Below are 18,466 nucleotides of genomic sequence, written 5' to 3'. Positions count from 1 at the left end.
CCATATTTTAGCTTAGTATAATTTTTACCCATCTACCAATAGGTGCCTTGGCGAGGCATTGGAAAAGCTCTCTGGTCTTTGTGGTTGAACCTGTGCTTGAAATTCACTGCTTGACTGTGGAACCTTACAGATAATTGTATGTGATGGGTACAAAGATGGTGTAGTCATTCAACAATCCTATTAAACACTATTATTCCATGTCCATGCTTTTTATGTGACTTGTTAAGAATTTTTTTACTCCTGAACTTATTTAGGCTTGCCGTAACATAAGAATACTTATTGACTCAATACATTTCAGCTTTTTATTTTTTACATTTTTATTTTTTATCAGTGACACAATCATTTTTTTTAAAAGCCATTTTAAATTCAGAATAACACAACAAAATGTGGAAGAAAAAGTCAAGGGGTGTGCACTTTCTGAAGGCACTGGTGTGTATACATGCATACATGCTGAGTGTACAAAACATTAAGGACACCTTCCTAATGTTGAGTTGCAGCCCCCCTTTTGCCCTCAGAACAGTCTCATTTCGTCATGGCATAGACTCTATAAGGTGTCAAAAGCATTCTACAGGGATGCCTGCCAATGTTGACTCCAATGCTTCCCACAGTTGTCAAGTTGGCTGGATGTCATTTGGGTGGTGGACCATTCTTAATACACACAGGGAACTGTTAAGCATTAAGAACCTAGCAGCATTGCAGTTCTTGACACAAACCAGTGTGCCTGGCACTTACTACCAAACCCCGTTCAAAGGTACTTAAATATTTTGTCTTGCCCATTCACCCTCTGAATGGCACACAGACAATCCATGTCTCAATTGTCTCAAAGCTTACAAATTCTTCTTTAACCTGTTTCCTCCCTTTATCTACAATGAAGGGGATTTAACAAGTGACATCAATAAGGGATCATAGCTTTCATCTGGATTCACCTGGTCAATCTCATGGAAAGAGCAGGTGTCCTTAATGTTTTTTTTTACACTCAGTGGATAGATAGATATTGAATTACACCTTTTTTCTTCCACATTTTCATTACAATTCAGCTTGCTGACATAATTATTTGGTGAAGAACAATAAAACCCGTTATCTCTATATATATCTATATATATATCTATATATATATATATATATATATATATATATATATATATATATACATATATACACACATATCTATATCATGAGAAAATGAATTTAGTTACACACCTTTCAAAATAAACCACTGAAAATATAGAGTATATACACATGGAGAAGAATTATCCTGCTATGTGATCTATAAAGACCTTTTCCCTTGGCTGGTGGTGTTTGAAAGGGACACATTTTGAGGATAAATGCTCATTCACCCGACACATCAGGTACCTCTTCAGATATTTACAAAAGGTCTGATCTCTAAGCCCATAAACTATTGGACTAATAAGCCTGGGCAAAATATGAACAATTACATAGCTAGTAAACCGGATCTCCAGCGCATGTGTGGAAAATATATATAGCATCAGGCTGTCAATCAAAGGGCCTATGTAGGTGAACATGCACATTAACAACTGTACAGCATGAAGCAAGATGGTGTTGCGAGCCTTCCTGGCATCTGCATGAGCCGCCTTGGCAGTGAACATGATCCTGAAATACGTATAGAAAAGAATGAACCAAACAACAGTCAGATACACAGCGTGGGAAATGTATTTCTTCTCTATCAGGTACGGGTTGCGGAAAAGTGAGTCTCGGCTACAGAATATTTTGGAGTGGAAGAACTGAAGTGGTTCTGTGGCCAAGAGAATGAAAAGGTCAGGCAAAATTGGAATGGCGGCCATGATCCAAATGATGCCAATGAGAATGTAGGTCCTGCGCACTGTACATATCTGAGAATGGCGCAGCGGTATACATATAGCTATATAGCGCTCTAAGGCCATGGTAGCCAGGTTCACAGGAGTATTCAAAGTGGTAAAAATGGCGATCATCAAAAGAAAGCAGCAAAAAGACACATTGATTGTGAACAGGATGTAGCTTATGACATGCAGGAAGACAGCAATGGTCAATTGGATCATGTCATTGATCACCAGGTGGATGAAGAGGATGTAGCGAGGGTTGACATTGAAGGTCTCGTGTTTCAAGAAGGTGTGGACAAATGTGCCATTGATGTAGTTGATGGAGATCCACAGTGCCACCACAATAATGTTCTTTGTCAAAGCCGTGACAAACGTGTCTCTGACGTTGAGAGAGACGTATGTGACGTTGCCATCGACTGAGAAATTCATCACTCAATAGTTGCAACCTGTAATGCAGTAGATTAGAAATATTTGGGCTGAAATATAAGGTAAATCAGAGAGCGCTTTGTCATTTACATCCTCAAAAGTTCAGATATTTACCTCATCATCCATGAGTTTTATCATACTGCTGCTATTTCTAAATCTTGCTGTAATAATGACTTGGTTAGGTACAGTAATGTACCATCTACTCACCTTTCTAGATGTCCTCTAATCTCAAGATCAACCTGACATAATATGTTCTTCATCTCTGGCATGAGTTTATATAGTATAATTTGAGTCCTGGGACTAACTTCTGACAAGGAGGGTCATTCCCTTAACACGGGCCATATTGCTCACACATACAGCTTTGCCACATGAGGGTGTTGGAAAAAAACATGATTACATGATATGGTTTAAGTGATGTTTAACTCATAATCTAATGTAACACCTTTTTCCCACTTACTTTGGCTGTCATCGATTGCCCAAGACAGATTCTTTTGATATTTTCTAGCTAAATACATTCCTTTAATTGTTTTGTTTTCTGCTGCTTGGGATTTGATAAATGGTTTGATTTAATATTTGTCCTCACATTCAATTTCGAATCAGCATCCCTTTGAAAATAATCGGATCCCCAATGGACACATTAGAATAGATCATTCACAGCTTGTGCATAATCAAGGGAAGGCTACAAAGCCCACGCCCAAATACATTTTCATATATTCATGCTTATTGACATAGCCTAAACAAATACACTGTATATATTCAATCTCCAATCTCCACAGTTGGATCTGTGGAGAGCCTATGCCTCTCTCGCTCAGATTTCTGGCTCACAGCCTATGAGTACATTAGATGTACATCATGTACTTATTGACCTCTGAAGAAGTCGAAGTGGGTTTAAGTTGACTCCAAATGCCACTTTAACACTATGGTTTAAACAGGTGTCATCCCTGTTACCACCAAAGTTCATCAAAATCACAATTTACATATGTTGAACATTTTGTTACATTTATTTCACCAGTTTCTTGTGGTTCCTGAATGGGGAAACATCACTGTTAATGTGTTAGTTGCTAAAGGGTGGTGACTCAAATATGAACTGCTGTAATAAAATCGCCAAAGTTGTATATCATCAGTGCTTTAGACTCCAAATAACACTGTGCAAGTCTGTTTACTAACTTAAAGACATTTTGATACTGTAGACCATGCACTGCTTTTATAAAGGTTACACAATATTCAGCTATGTACAACCGCTATTGTTTTGTTGAACTGTCTTTCCATACATTGCTGGCATTGTTTACCGAGTGCTTAATTGCAACATGCATGTTTGCCTATGGGTTCTCTTTTCCTATTTCATTTTAAAGAGTGGAATATATTCTGTCCACTCATCTATGATTTATCACTTGATATGATTATTAAAACATTTATTTTTCATCCAAAATTAACCAAAACAAACTCAACCATGATGCACTTAACACCCGGTGAATGTACACTGTTACACTGTCTAGCATTGAAGGTGTAGTGGGCCCCACTTCAGGACCCACAGGAGGGTCATATGTAGGCTGATATGTACCTGGGCTTGTGCCATCATGGCCATTGAGGCCAAAATAAATGATTTTATTGGCTGAACATTGTGCTCTTCAGCTCAAATTTCTGTAATCAAACCCAGTAAACCAACACATAAAGCATGGTATGAAGAGCAGCTGAATCAATACAGGAGTGGTTTTACTTTTAGACAGCTATATGGTAATATAGCAAATTCCCCGATATCAGGGTACTCATGTCAACGTGTTTGCTTTCAGAGCATATTTGATCCCAAATTATAAGGGGGAGCGATACCTCGGTGTATAGACAGCTATATGGTATGTGCCAACACTTCCTTGTCTGAGCTCCTCTGCTTCTTCCGTTCACTTGGCAATGTTACACCAGACTGAGAACTTTTTAAAGGCCGATTGTTGTTGAAAAGCAGTTGCATATGTTTTTCCACAGCTCCTTGTGAGAGTTGAAGGCCAGATTACCTATTGGGACAATTAACATGTCTTTTACCAAGGCTTGGGGGACCATCTGACATTTCACATTCTCCAGTCTTGGCTGGGAGTCGGCAAACACGGCAATGGAAAGGGGAGCTCCGTCCCATTAGCCTTAATTAGAAGCTACTGACAAAGGTCATCCAGGGTGGGACACCTGTGGAACGACAACATGGCATCCCAGGGACTGATTAGAACATCTATGGAGATAAGAACTGAAGTTCATCACCATAAAGTATGTCTCTGTTTGCAAACAATAATGAAGCAAGATCCCACTACACATTACTTGTCAATTTAGTCCCTCAGGGGTACACGCAACAACACTTCTCAGCCCAATTACAGGGTGACTGCTCTCTGGTTGCAATGATTCTACGAGCCAGTTCAGTCTTTATTACCATCTGTGCCAGAATAGAGTCTTCAACCATTACAGAAAAAGGTTATTAGAAAAAATACAAAAAATACAGGTAACCAAATATAGGAGTATAAATCTTTCCCATCACATGGTCGTTTAATACAAGACTAAATAAAGAAACTAAAAGGCCCTCTTGTTCATTTACATCGCTCAGTGATATTCTCTCGGTCTCAAGAAAATGCAGTAAAATGCTTCAAAGAAGCTCACTCCATTTAAAATAAATTATAAACAGGGTGGTTCGAGCCCTGAACGCTGATTGGCTGACAGCTGTGGTATATCATACCATTTACCACGGGTATGACAAAACATGTAGTTTTACTTCTCTAATTACATTGGCAACCAGTTCATAATAGCAGTAAGGCACCTCGTGGGTTTGTGATATATGGCCAATATACCACGGCTAAGGGCTGTGTCCAGGCACCCCGCGTTGTGTCATGCATAAGAACATATACAAACACCTCCTCGGGGCTTATTGCTTAAGTAAACCACAGCAAAAGTTGGGCGTAAACTTCCCTTCCTTTGTGGTGGTTTTTTGATTTCACATAATATACCAGTATATTCAAGACCTCATTCAACTTCATAAATAGTTACAAAGTACGACAATCAATGTGATCTTAATTACTCATTTAGGATGTCTTTTTGGAGCTCAAATTCATACAGAACTTTCTCATCCTCTTGACAGTAATGTTTTGCTGTGATCTAGGTAATTTTGTGATGCTTGGTTTCACTTTTGTGAATCCAGGAACCCTAATTTTGTATTCTTTACGACTCTCCTATCATTTATTCCTCTAAAACTATTGGATTATATTACTTTCTATGAGAAAATGCGTCCGAATTTGAAGTGGTAATAATACTTATTAATTATTTTTTGCCCCAGTTATTTACTGCTGGTATCAAACTTGCCATAAACACATTACATTAACAAACCATATAAAACATATTAAGGATAAATGGAGCACAAATAAAAACCGTCTGGTGTGAGAATGGAAAAATACTGTGTATTTAAGACGCACTATGGAGACATCGACCCCGGCATTTCCTGGTTGCTAAAATTCTAATAGTTTGCCTAATTTAAGTTCATAGTGACATTATAGTGTAGAGCATCATTGTACCATGTAAATCGTTGTGAAATATATTTTCCATAAACAATAATATTTTATTTTCAGCTGTTTGAAGATGTACAAAAATGAAAGTAAAAAGACACAAACAAAACTTTAAAACGGGAAGCATAGATCTACCAGCTTCTTAGACTTTCAATGACAGATCTATAACTCATATTTCTATGTGAATTTGGTTGGGTGCCCAAAAAGTTGCATATTGGAGCTTTAAGTTATAAGCAATGGCTGTACTTTCTAGTTGCCTGTGCTTATGTCTACATTAAGTATGGATGTGCTTGACATGACTTAAGTCCATTGCATGTCCACATTCATGCACTGAAATAAGATATTCTACATAAAATATTGTTTTGGGTCATTCACATCATGGAAAGTCGACATTGATAGGACTTGTGTTTTTACTTTTACATTCTTGACAGGAAAATGATTCTATGCTCAAAGCATCTCCTTATTCTTGTTGGGTTACTTGAATGACATCCCTCATTTTCGTGACAGCAGCTGGTTCTCCATGTCCTCCAATTGTGCAGTCATACCCGCCAGTATAAATGGGTTAAGGAAATAAACACATCATTCAATTTTATTGTCAAATAGCCTGTCTGAAAAAAGTTGGGCTGAGTTTAATGATATTGTGGTGGGTAGTAGTAGAATGGGATGGCATTATCGGATTGATGTTGGGCTGAATCCTAACTTGAAAAGTGTGCACAAGATTTGGACTTTGGTATAAATGATGCATTGATGTCAATGGAAGATCTCTGCAACAACTTGAGTTACAAACACACACACACGCGCACACACACACACAGGCATTAGGATTTGGGCCTACAGTATATCACTTATATGCATATTTATAAAGTATCTAAGGTAATGATAAAAAAATATATATACAGTACCAGTCAAAAGTTTGCACACTTACTCATTCAAGGGTTTTTCTTGATATTTACTATTTCCTACATTGTAGAATAATAGTGAAGACTTAAAAAAATATGAAATAACACATATGGAATCATGTAGTAACCAAAAAAGTGTTCAACGAATAAAAATATATTTTATATTTGAGATTCTTCAAGGCTGCCTTGATGACGGCTTAGCACACTCTTGGGAACTGGAAACTTGGAAAAATACGAGAACTTGGGAAAAATACAAGGTCAAATCATGATGTCAGTGATCTTCAGTTCAGAAAGTCGGGGCTCTAGAAACAGGCCCGAGTTCCTGAGTTGGAATTCCGAGTTCAATGACCGTTCAAATTGATTTTTCCCAGTCGGAGCTCGTTTTTTTCCTCCAGAGTTCCCAATTGTTTTGAACGTAGCAATAATCCCAACCCATACTGATTGTCATAGCTATCCACCATGCATGAATCTGCAGTTAGCTAAAGTTAACCAACAAGGCTCAGTGTTAGCTAGCTAGCTAACCATACACTTTAATTCGCAATAAAAACAACTTTCTGACAAAATTATAAACTTATATCTGAATGTTGCTAGCTAGATTCTCTTACCCGTATGCATAGATGAATGCTTCTCCCTCTCTGTCACGGATGCCATGGTTGCCCTTAGTTTGAAGATGGAATCCAGAGACAGGTGTTTTATCAAACAGCCTTCTGTGTGTTCTCTTTTTCACTTCCTCCACATTTTTGCAATCAAATGCCAAAATTTTAGCTATCATACTTTGCTTCCACCGGGTATTCCACTGATTTCAAAACTCGGTTAACTTCTTCCGTGACAACAACACTGTTGATCTCCATTTCAGAAGACTCTACAATGTCTGGTTCATTGAAAATGTTTTTACGTAAATCAGGTATTTTCTCATGTTCTGATTCATTTTCAGTCAGAGAGAGTCCGCATGGCACGATTGTCCTCCAGAAAGTGGAGGGCATTAGCAACACTTTAGCACTTTTTCACGATATCTTTCACAAAAAGCCACGGTAGAAAGGATTACCTGCACATGCTACATGGCAGACGACTCCAAACTCATCTCTCGGTATGTCCAGCCGATCCATTATCTCAGCCAATTATGGCTAGCGGGAAGGTTCCCCTTTTTCCGGGGCTAAACCAACTAGGTTAGTGATTTAACAATTGTATTCGTATTTACAGATGGCATACAAGTTTGTTATTAAGGCACATGAAAGTTCACATTTTCCGGAAGGCATTTCTGCCAAAAACGCATTTTGATCAAAAATAAATGTTTTAGTTAAAATAGTTATCCTGTGAAGTAATGACGTGCGAAATGCCTATTTTCCTGAAACGAGTCGCATATACAGTAATTGGTCATGCTACAACAGGGAAAAGACAAGCTACAAAGTGCACCTTTAATGAACAAGTGCAGTATATAGAAGGATATGTTTTGTTTTCAGCTGCTCCAGAGTGGACATTGTTGCTTGCTGGAACTCAACCAGACTCTCACAGGCACATGGGTCTTTCACCTCAAGCTCTCCCTGGCTCTCCTCTGAAACACACACGCGATTTGTTTTACTGTCTTTATAGGAAGAAAGAAAGAAAGAAAGAAAGACAGAAAGAAAGACAGAAAGACAGACAGACAGACAGACAGACAGACAGACAGACAGACAGACAGACAGACAGACAGTAGATTGTGTTCTAAAATAACATGTTCTAATGTGTTGTGATTTGTGATTAGCTTTGATCATAGAATACAGTACCTGCACAGACATTGAGCTTGAGGTTCTCGGCTATCTGGTTGATGAAAGTGAAGTCAGTGGTATAGAAGAAGTGCTTGTCTAGTGGCTCTGAGGCAATCTCACGCAGCTCATCCTCCACGGCCTTCCCAACACCAACAGCATACATGGTGATTCCTGACAAGGAGGACAACACACTGTCACAAAAATGTTGGATGAAGTCCTAAATTGTATTTAATTGCAAGAACTGTTTTGTTGAAACAGCCAGTAACACACCAAAGTAGCGAATGGCAGCCGATTTGGACACATTTATTGTCTGTAAGTAGTACGTATTACGCTTTAAAGAAAAAGTTATTAAACTGTTTTCATGTATGAACCAATTGATTCCATATTTCCTAATCATGTTATATGAGCTCTTATCAAAGCAAGATATTCTCATTTTAATGCAATCTTTGTCATTCCCTTGGCTTCATGTAAACATTACTGCAGGAGCTTTACAAGTTTATGTCACTGACCTTCTTCTTTGGCCTTCTTGGCCCACTCAGTGATGTCGTCCTGAGAGCGGCCGTCAGTGAAGACCAGGCCCACGCGAGGGATGTTCTTGCGGGCACCCTCGGCCTCCGAGAAGCTGTTCTCCATCATGTGCTTGAGGGCCAGGCCCGTCATGGTGCCCTTCTCCATGTACTCCACGTTCATCACCGCCTTCTTGATGTCATCTGCCTTCTCGTACATTTTGAGGGCGAACTCTGTGCGCACGTGGCTGGAGTACTGCACTAGGCCCACTCGAGTCCCATGGGCGGACACATCCAGGGAGTCCACCACCTGGTTGACAAACTGCTTGACCAGCTCAAAGTTCTGGGGACGCACGCTCTTGGAGCCATCGATGAGGAGGACCAGGTCAATGTTGGCCGATCTGCAGGCTGGGTAGGACATTGGGGTAATCAGGGCCCTTTTCATACAGTAACATGCCCCTTTCATTTACCATGCATGGATTGTAGGTCTTCCATAAAGCACTGTGGGATGTGCAGTTATTATTATGCATTTTACAAGATCGTCATTGTAAAAGAGAATTTGTTCTCAAAGACTTACCTAGCTAAATATTTTTATTTTGCAAGAGCTGGATTTATTTGTAGGTTATGTCATTTCAGTTGCAAGGCTCAAGCCACGCCACCTGACAATACAGCTCAGGTCAGCTTTCATTTGATTTTGTTTGAGAAGTGGATTATCGATTTGTCAAGTAATTGTCACGTCACCGATTGATCTGACAATATTCATACGATTACCTGTGCAAACCACATTTTATCTTGGGCTTTACTATCGTGGAGAAGTGTGTAACTATGTCTCAAAAGAATGGGGGTATTGTCAGAAATCGTAGACATGGGGGTTCTATTTTTACAAAGCTAGCGCAATGATAAATCTTAGCGCTGGCGGTGTGGCTAAAGGTCCGGGGGTGTATCAAAAATATTTGAGCTATTATCACAGGGAATTGAGTGCAATAGCTGGCAGTGGTGGGAAAGGGTTGGGTTTAACTCATTATAGGTGTGAAGAGGGCTTAAAACTCACAGGCCAATCAATGCTGTTCAAAGCTTAATACGGCATGCCGTTGTCTCAAGTTCTGTAGGTTACTGACGGTCTTTGTGTTGTCTTAATTCGGCCGGGGGCACGGAATAGTCTCTTCGTAGTCCATTGTGGATTGATATAGTTTAATAAATAGCAGCATACCACCCTGCATCCCACTGCTGGCTTGCCTCTGAAGCTAAGCAGGGTGGATCTGGGCCAGTCCCTGGATTGGAGATCAGATGCTGCTGGATCTGGTGTTGGAGGACTAGTACGGGGCACTCTTCCCTCCGGTCTAAGGAAATCCCAATTCCCAAGAGCAGTGAAGGGGACATTGCCCTGCGTAGGGTGCTGTCTTTCAGATGTGACATTAAACAGGTGTCCTTGACTCTTTGTGATCATTTAAAAATCCCATGGCACTTATTGTAAGATTAGTGGTGTTAACCCTGGTGTCATGTCTAAATTCCCAACCTGGTCCCATTCCATCATGGCCACCTAATCATCCCCCTCATTCCAAATCGGCATATGTCACTTCTAAACTGATGTGTGATGAGTGTTCTGGCACAAAAATAGGTTGCTGTGTGTCCCCCAGGTGGGTGCTATACATTGGTAAATTGGTTTCCCTCTACTATGCAAAGTGCTATGAGTACCTCAGTTGGTAAAAAATAGCTATATTAATTATTACAATAACCAGTAATAGCAACAGTGAAAAACATGGTTTTAAAAAATAGCTATATTAATTATTACAATAACCAGTAATAGCAACAGTGAAAAACATGGTTTTATATGATTGAATATGTTTGGCGTGTATTTGGTAACCGGTCAAGAGCCGCTCTTTGGAAATGGGGATGGATACAAGCCGACTGGAGTAGCCTATGCACTGCAGGTATGCCTATGTGAAATGTGAATAATGCAAAAGCCTCAAGAGTAAACCATTTTAGAAACCTTTTATGGATAGGCTACTTGGCTAATGCATGTCCAGGATTTAAAAAAGACACCAGACGCATTGCTATTGAACCAGCTTTCGTTATAGTAGGTTAGCATATACGGGCTTGCTTTTTAATCAAACAAAACGTAAAACAAGCAATTGTTAGACATGTACACATATACAGGTTTAAAATAGCATTTGGCACTGATGAACGCCTAATTTGGAACGCAGTGGCTGTACAGTAACATGCTATACATAACGTCAGACCTCAGGCTATGCGCTTCACAGCGCTCTATGGGTTTTGAATGGAAGCCATTCTGAACATAATTACAGTGCGCTAACAAGATGTTGCCCAATCCCTCCCGCTAATTGGGTAACTTTTGCTAATGTTTTGTTGACTCAGTGACGGAAATGCTATAAATTAAGAGGACTCGCCACGTTCAAAAGGGTTTATGCTGATTGAACTTTCTAGTTTTTCATTTTTTTCCACTTAATATACTTTGCCATATCCCTTGAAGTATGGTGGGCGGCTAGTCTAGCCAGCAATAAAGGCATTCAGGCAAAAAAACAACACTGTCAGAAATCTTAAAGTAAATGATGTTGTCACATCGTTGTTCAGTGATGACAGTAATCCATCTGAAGGTCATAATCCATTTCTTAATGTATTTGATGATGTGTTTTGAATATCTTGTTAAAATAGTGTTATTCTATCATTTATGTATTCAAATAACTACCGTTTTCTTAAACGGAACATTACTAATGTTGTGTGAGATAGAACCTTCCCACTGGTTGAATCAACATTGAATAAAAATATTCCAAAACATGCATCCTGAACTTTATGTCCTGAATACAAAGTGTTATGTTTGGGGCAAATCCAATACAACACATTACTGAGTACCACTCTTCATATTTAAAGTTGCTTACTTTACCACATTCTTTTCAGTATTATTTTAGTGCCTTGTAGCAAACAGGATGCACGTTTTGGAATATTTTTGTTCTGTACAGGCTTCCTTCTTTTCACTCTGTCAATTACGTAAGTATTGTGGAGTAACTACAATGTTGTTGATCCATGTTCAGTTCTCTCCCATCACAGCCATACAATCTGTAACTGTTTAAAAATCCCCATTGGCCTCATGATGAAATCCCTGAGCAGTTTTCCTTCCTCTCCGGCAACTGAGTTAGGAAGACTCCTGTAACTTTGTAGTTAATGGGTGTATTGATCCCATATCCAAAGTGTAATTAATAACTTCACCATGCTCAAAGTGAAATTAGTTATTTAAAACTTAATTATTCTGTCAATATAATAATAAACATACAGTAACAGTCTAAGGTTTGGACACACCTACTCATTCAAAGGGTTTTTCTTTATTTTGACTATTTTCTACATTGTAGAATAATAGTGAAGACATCAAAACTATGAAATAACACATATGGAATCATGTAGTAATTAAAAAAGTGCTAAACAAGTTTACATACACCTTAGCCAAATATATTTAAACTCAGTTTTTCATCATTCCTGACATTTAATCCTAGTCAATATTCCCTGATTTAGGTCAATTAGGATCACCACTTTATTTTAAGAATGTGAAATGTCAGAATAATAGTAGAGAATGATTTATTTCAACTTTAATTTATTTCTGTCACGTTCTGACCTTTATTTCCTTTGTTTTGTCATTATTTAGAATGGTCAGGGCGTGAGTTGGGTGGGCAGTCTATGTTGGTTTTTCTATGATTTGGGTATTTCTATGTTTCGGCCTAGTATGGTTCTCAATCAGAGGCAGGTGTCATTAGTTGTCTCTGATTGAGAATCATACTTAGGTAGCCTGGGTTTCACTGTGTGTTTGTGGGTGATTATTCCTGTCTCTGTGTTTGCACCAGATAGGACTGTTTAGGTTTTTGCACATTTCTTGTTTTGTTAGTTATTTCATGTCTAGTTCCTTTATTAAAGAACATGAATAACCACCACGCTGCATTTTGGTCCGCTTCTCCTTCACCACAGGAAAACCCTTACAGAATCACCCACCACAACAGGACCAAGAGGCGTGGTAAACAGCAGCTGCAGCAACAGCAGAAGCAGGAGAAGCGACAGGTGCAGCAGGAGCAACAGCAGCAGCAGCAAAGGCAGCAGCAGGAGAGGCTACAGAGGCAGCAGCAACAGGAGCTAAGAAGTCTGGAGTATACGACTTGGGAGGAAATAGACAGGTGGGCGGTCAACCCAGGGAGAGTGCCGGAGCCCGCCTGGGATTCGATGGAGCAGTGCGCGGAAGGTTACAGGAGAATGAGGTTGGCGAGACAAGCACGGTGGCGCGGACGGAAGCCCGAGAGTCAGCCCCAAACATTTCTTGGGGGGGGGGAAGGCACAGGGAGAGTATGGCAGAGTCAGGAGTCAGACCTGAGCCAACTCCCCCTGTTTATCATAAGGAGGAAACCAGAGCCGGTGTTGGAGGTGAGCGAAGCAGAGACGGTGAAGAAGTTAATGGGGAGATTGGAGGAGAGAGATACGAGGGAGTTGCTGTGTTGGTGCGTGTCGACGGAGCGTGTCGAGGATTTGACACCTGGGTCAGCTCTTCATACTCGTCCTGAGGTGCGTGCTAGTCGGCTGGTGAAGATGGTGCCAGCCTCACGCACCAGGCCTCCTGTGCACCTCCCTAGCCTTGCACATCCTGTGCCAGCTCAGCGCTACAGTGCGCCTAGCAGTGCTAACCGTGGCGGGCGTGGTACTGGTCAGGCACCGTGCTCTGCGGTGGAACGCACGGTGTCCCCAGTATGCTACATCTCAGCTCCTCACATCTGCCGGGCTAGACTGAAGATCCAGCCAGGGCGGTTGGTGCCAGCACTGCTCTCAAGATCTCCAGTACGCCTTCACGGTCCGGTCCATCCTGTGCCACCTCCACACACCAGCCCTCCGGTGGCAGCTCCCCGCACCAGGCTTCCTGTGCGTGTCCTCGGCCTAGTACCACCAGTGCCAGCACCACGCATCAGGCCTACAGTGCGCCTCTCCGGCGCTGCCGGAGCCTCCCTCCTCTCCGGCGCTACCGGAGTCTCCCGCCTCTCCAGTCCAGAGGCACCAGAGCCCCTCATTCCAGAGGCGCCAGAGCTCCCTTGTCCGCGCTGCCAGAGCCTTCCTCTCCAGCGTTGCCGGAGCCTGTCTGCCAGGAGCCGCCGGTCAGCCAGGGGCCGCCAGCGCCCCTCAGCGCCCCTCAGCCCAGAGGCGCCCCTCAGCCCAGAGGCGCCCCTCAGCCCAGAGGCGCCCCTCAGCCCAGAGGCGCCCCTCAGCCCAGAGGCGCCAGAGCCGCCGCCCCTCTGTCCAGAGCCGCCGCCCCTCTGTCCAGAGCCGCCGCCCCTCTGTCCAGTGGGGTCATTGAGAAGGGTTGCCATGGTTAGAGAGCCACGGAGGCGGACAATAAGGCGGACTAAGACATTGGTGAAGTGGGGTCCCGCGCCAGAGCCAACCACCGCGGACAGACGCCCACCCAGACCCTCCCCTATAGGTTAAGGTTTTGCGGCCGGAGTCCGCACCTTTGGGGGGGGGGGGGGGTACTGTCACGTTCTGACCTTTATTTCCTTTGTTTTGTCATTATTTAGTATGGTCAGGGCGTGAGTTGGGTTTGTTTTTCTATGATTTGGGTATTTCTATGTTTCGGCCTAGTATGGTTCTCAATCAGAGGCAGGTGTCATTAGTTGTCTCTGATTCTCAATCATACTTAGGTAGCCTGGGTTTCACTGTGTTTGTGGGTGATTATTCCTGTCTCTGTGTTTGCACCAGATAGGACTGTTTAGCTTTTCGCACATTTATTGTTTTGTTAGTTATTTCATGTCTAGTTCCTTTATTAAAGAACATGAATAACCACCACGCTGCATTTTGGTCCGTTTCACCACAGGAAAACCCTTACAATTTCATCACATTCCAAGTGGGTCAGAAGTTTACATACACTCAATTCCTACTTGGCAGCATTTCTTTTAAATTGTTTAACTTAAGTTGGGTGAATTTTGGCCCATTCCTCCTGACAGAGCTGGTGTAACTCAGGTCAGGTTTGTAGGCCTCATTGCTCACACACACTTTTTTCAGTTCTTTAGCTAAATAGCCCAGAATTGTAGCCTACTCCCGACCATCACGTTGTACAGCGCCATATTTTCTGTTCCATCCTAACGGAAACCCAGAGCAAAATTTCTTAATCAGTCCCATATACTATGTTTTTACAAAAAGGTTTTCAATTCTCTTGTACAGCCATGAATGAAGGCTGTCAAATGCTTCTCAAAGATGCCCTCTGTTGGTCTAACTAGCATTCATGTTACCAGTGGGTGGCACTTAAATAACGTGCCATAGAATTATGCGGCACCACGCAAGCTTTGCTGCAGTATGCTGCAACTTTTAAAGGACGAACCACTAGTCATCCTTTGCCTTGATGACAGCTTTGCACACTTGGCATTCTCTAAACCAGCTTTATGAGGAATGCTTTTCCAACAGTCTGGAAGGAGTTCCCACATATGCTGAGCACTTGTCTGATTATCCTTCACTCTGCGGTCCAACTCATCCCAAACCTCAGGTGTGTTTTGGGTCATTGTCCTGTTGAAAAATAAATGATAGTCCAACTAAGCACAAACCAGATGAGATGGCGTATCGCTGCAGAATGCTGTGGTAGTCATGCTGGTTGTGTGCCTTGGATTCTAAATAAATCACTGACAGTGTCAACAGCAAAACACCCCCCACACCATCACACTCCTCCTCCATGCATCACAGTGGGAACCACACATGCGGAGATCCTCCGTTCACTGACTCTGCGTCTCACAATGACACGGCGGTTGGAACCATAAATCTCTCATTTGTACTTATCCGACCAAAGTACAGCTTTCCAGCAGTCTAATGTCCATTGATTGTGTTTCTTGGCCCAAGCAAGTCTCTTCTTCTTTTTGGTGTCCATTAGTAGTGTTTTTTTTGCAGCAAAATCGACCATGAAGGCCTGATTCATGCTGTCTCCTCTGAACAGTTGATGTTGTTACTTGAACTCTGTGAAGCATTTATTTGGGCTGCAATCGGAGGTACAGTTAACTCTAGTGAACTTGTCCTCTGCAGCAGAGGTAACTCTGGGTCTGTCACAACTTCCGCCAAAGTCGGTTCCCCTCCCTCGGTTTTGCCTCATTAAACTGCTCCCGTTATTACCCAGTTCTGCTCTCCCGCGCCTGACTTCCCAGCAGCCAGTTACGCACCTCTTACAGGGTCTTCCTTTCCTGTGGCGGTCCTCAAGAGAGCCAGTTTCATCATAGCGCTTGATGTTTTTTTGTGACTGCACTCAAAGTTCTTGAAATGTTCCAGATTGACTGACCATTCGTTTCTCTTTGCTTATTTGAGTTGTTCTTGCCATAATATGGACTTGGTTTTTTATCACAACTGATTGGCTCAAACGCATTAAGAAAGAAAGAAATTCCACAAATTAACTTTAACAAGGCACACCTGTTAACCTCTGGGATATGTGGGACGCTAGCTAAATGCAGAGCGCCAAATTCAAATAAATTACTGAAATTAATCAATTAATCAAACTTTCATTAAATCACACATGCAAGATAGCAAATTAAAGCTACACTTGTTGTGAATCCAGCCAACATGTCAGATTTCAAAAAGGCTTTTCGCCGAAAGCAAACAATGCTATTATCTGAGGATAGCACCTCCGTAAACAAAGAAAGAAACCATATTTCATCCTTGCAGGCGCGACACAAAACACAGAAATAGAAATATAATTCATGCCTTACCTTTGACAAGCTTCTTTTGTTGGCACTCCAATATGACCCATAAACATCACAAATGGTCCTTTTGTTTGCATAATTCCGTCGATATATATCCAAAATGTCCATTTATTTGGCACGTTTGATAGAGAAAAACACCAGTTCCGACTTGCGCAACGTGACTACAAAATATCTCAAAAGTTACCTGTACTTTGCCAAAACATTTCAAACTACTTTTGTAATACAATTTTAGGTATTTTTTTAACGTAAATTATCAATAAAATTGAAGACGGGATGATCTGTGTTCAATACAGGAAGAAAACAAACTGTAGCAAGCTTTCTGGTCACGCTCCTCCATCTAACAGTACACTTCAAGTGACCCTCGTTCAAGGATGGCCGTACTTCTTCATTACACAAAGGAATAACCTCAACCAATTTCTAAAGACTGTTGACATCCAGTGGAAGCGATAGGAACTGCAAGAACTGCAAGCAAATCTGGATTCCCGATGAAAATCCATTGAAAAGAGAGTGACCCCAAAACAAAACAAAATCTGAATGGTTTGTCCTCGGGGTTTCGCCTGCTAAATAAGTTCTGTTCTACTCACAGACATGGTTCAAACAGTTTTAGAAACTTCAGAGTGTTTTGTCTACTAATAATATGCATATCTTATCTTCTAGGGATGAGTAGCAGGCAGTTGAATTTGGGTATGCATTTCATCTGGACGTGAAAATACTGCCCCCTGTCACCAAGAAGTTAATTGAAATGCATTCCAGGTGACTCCCTCATGAAGCTGGTTGAGAGAATGCCAAGAGTGGGCAAAGCTGTCATCAAGGCTAAGGGTGGCTACTTTTAAGAATGTCAAATATAAAACATTTTGATTTGTTTAACACTTTTTTGGTTACTACATGATTCTATGTGTGTTATTTCTTAGTTTGATGTCTTCACTATTATTCTACAATGTAGAAAACAGTAAAAATAAAGAAAAAACCTTGAATGAGTAGGTGTCCAAACTTTTGACTGGTACTGTTAAAAGGCCATATGTGGTTTAAAAACATTTGTATCATTTCAAAGAAGAAACAATTACATTTGACATTCAACTGAATGTCTGAAATCCCACTGAAATATATCGATTCCATAGATTTACTCTCATTATACTATTGTTAATGTGCTATAATACAGTCAAAATTTGAAGGATTATTTAAATTTCAAAACGAGTTGAGTAATTTACTCCATTATGCAGCTGTTACATTTACAGAACTTTATTTTTGGCCTTTTATCAATTTTGACGACCTTTGCTAATTTCATTTCTGGAGCACGTTAGATACTGTATCCAAGATACTACAGAGTCAACTGAATAGAAGTAGTTGTATAGAGCTATTGCATCCAGGGGTGTATTCATTATGCCGATTTGGTTGCAATACATCTCTTAAATGGAAGCAAATGGAACGAAACCGGACCTAGCTGAATTTGTCCAATAGAATCTCTTGTTTTAGTACACAACTGTTTGAACTAATGATTAAACCTCTGGTGAACCACATGAGATGTACACTCTTAGGAAAAAAAGGTGCTAAGTAGAACCCTTTGCAGAGAGTTCTACCAAGAACCCTTTTATCTTTGAAGGGTTCTTCCTAGAACCCTCTATGAACAGTTCCACCAGTCTTATTAGCCTTTAACATTCAACTCTCTTAGTGATGAGTCATTCGCGAATGAACACTGTTTTTGAACAGATCTTTTTGGTGAATGTCGGGAACCGACTCGCATCTGTGAAAGAGCTGTTCATTTGGTTCACTGATTTGCATACTGCTACTACTGCTTTTTGAGCTCCAGACAACGACTTTCTGTAGATAA

General features: G+C 41.1%; 2 protein-coding genes across 4 annotated transcripts in view; both read right to left on the bottom strand.

Moving 5' to 3' along the window:
• Positions 1-1,203: 1,203 nt before the first annotated feature.
• LOC110493176 (odorant receptor 131-2-like) lies at positions 1,204-2,327 on the bottom strand. Its single transcript, XM_090205134.1, has one exon. The coding sequence runs from the start codon at positions 2,244-2,246 to the stop codon at positions 1,251-1,253; it is 996 nt and encodes a 331-aa protein (XP_090061260.1). The 5' UTR covers positions 2,247-2,327; the 3' UTR covers positions 1,204-1,250.
• Positions 2,328-5,805: 3,478 nt separating this feature from the next.
• The window catches only part of LOC110493849 (matrilin-4), a 41,800-nt gene continuing 29,139 nt past the window's right edge, over positions 5,806-18,466 (bottom strand). For all 3 annotated transcript variants that reach the window (XM_090205132.1, XM_090205131.1, XM_090205130.1), the window contains 4 exons: positions 8,927-9,331; positions 8,436-8,588; positions 8,122-8,224; positions 5,806-6,326 (listed from right to left, as the gene is read on the bottom strand). In XM_090205132.1, coding sequence (XP_090061258.1) covers positions 6,266-6,326; positions 8,122-8,224; positions 8,436-8,588; positions 8,927-9,331 — 722 coding nt within the window. In that variant the 3' untranslated portion in view covers positions 5,806-6,265. The remainder of the gene's footprint in view (positions 6,327-8,121; positions 8,225-8,435; positions 8,589-8,926; positions 9,332-18,466) is intronic.

Source organism: Oncorhynchus mykiss, chromosome 17 (genome assembly GCF_057628025.1).
Source record: "Oncorhynchus mykiss isolate SJ-2025 chromosome 17, ASM5762802v1, whole genome shotgun sequence".
Taxonomy (NCBI): Eukaryota; Metazoa; Chordata; class Actinopteri; order Salmoniformes; family Salmonidae; genus Oncorhynchus; species Oncorhynchus mykiss.
The sequence above is the reverse complement of the archived record's forward strand: the minus strand, read 5'-3'. Positions and strand labels throughout refer to the sequence as shown.

What these genes read in the sequence shown, in the direction of transcription:
- LOC110493176 (XM_090205134.1), bottom strand. Translation starts at nt 2,246, where the DNA reads ATGAATTTCTCAGTCGATGGCAACGTCACATACGTCTCTCTCAACGTC.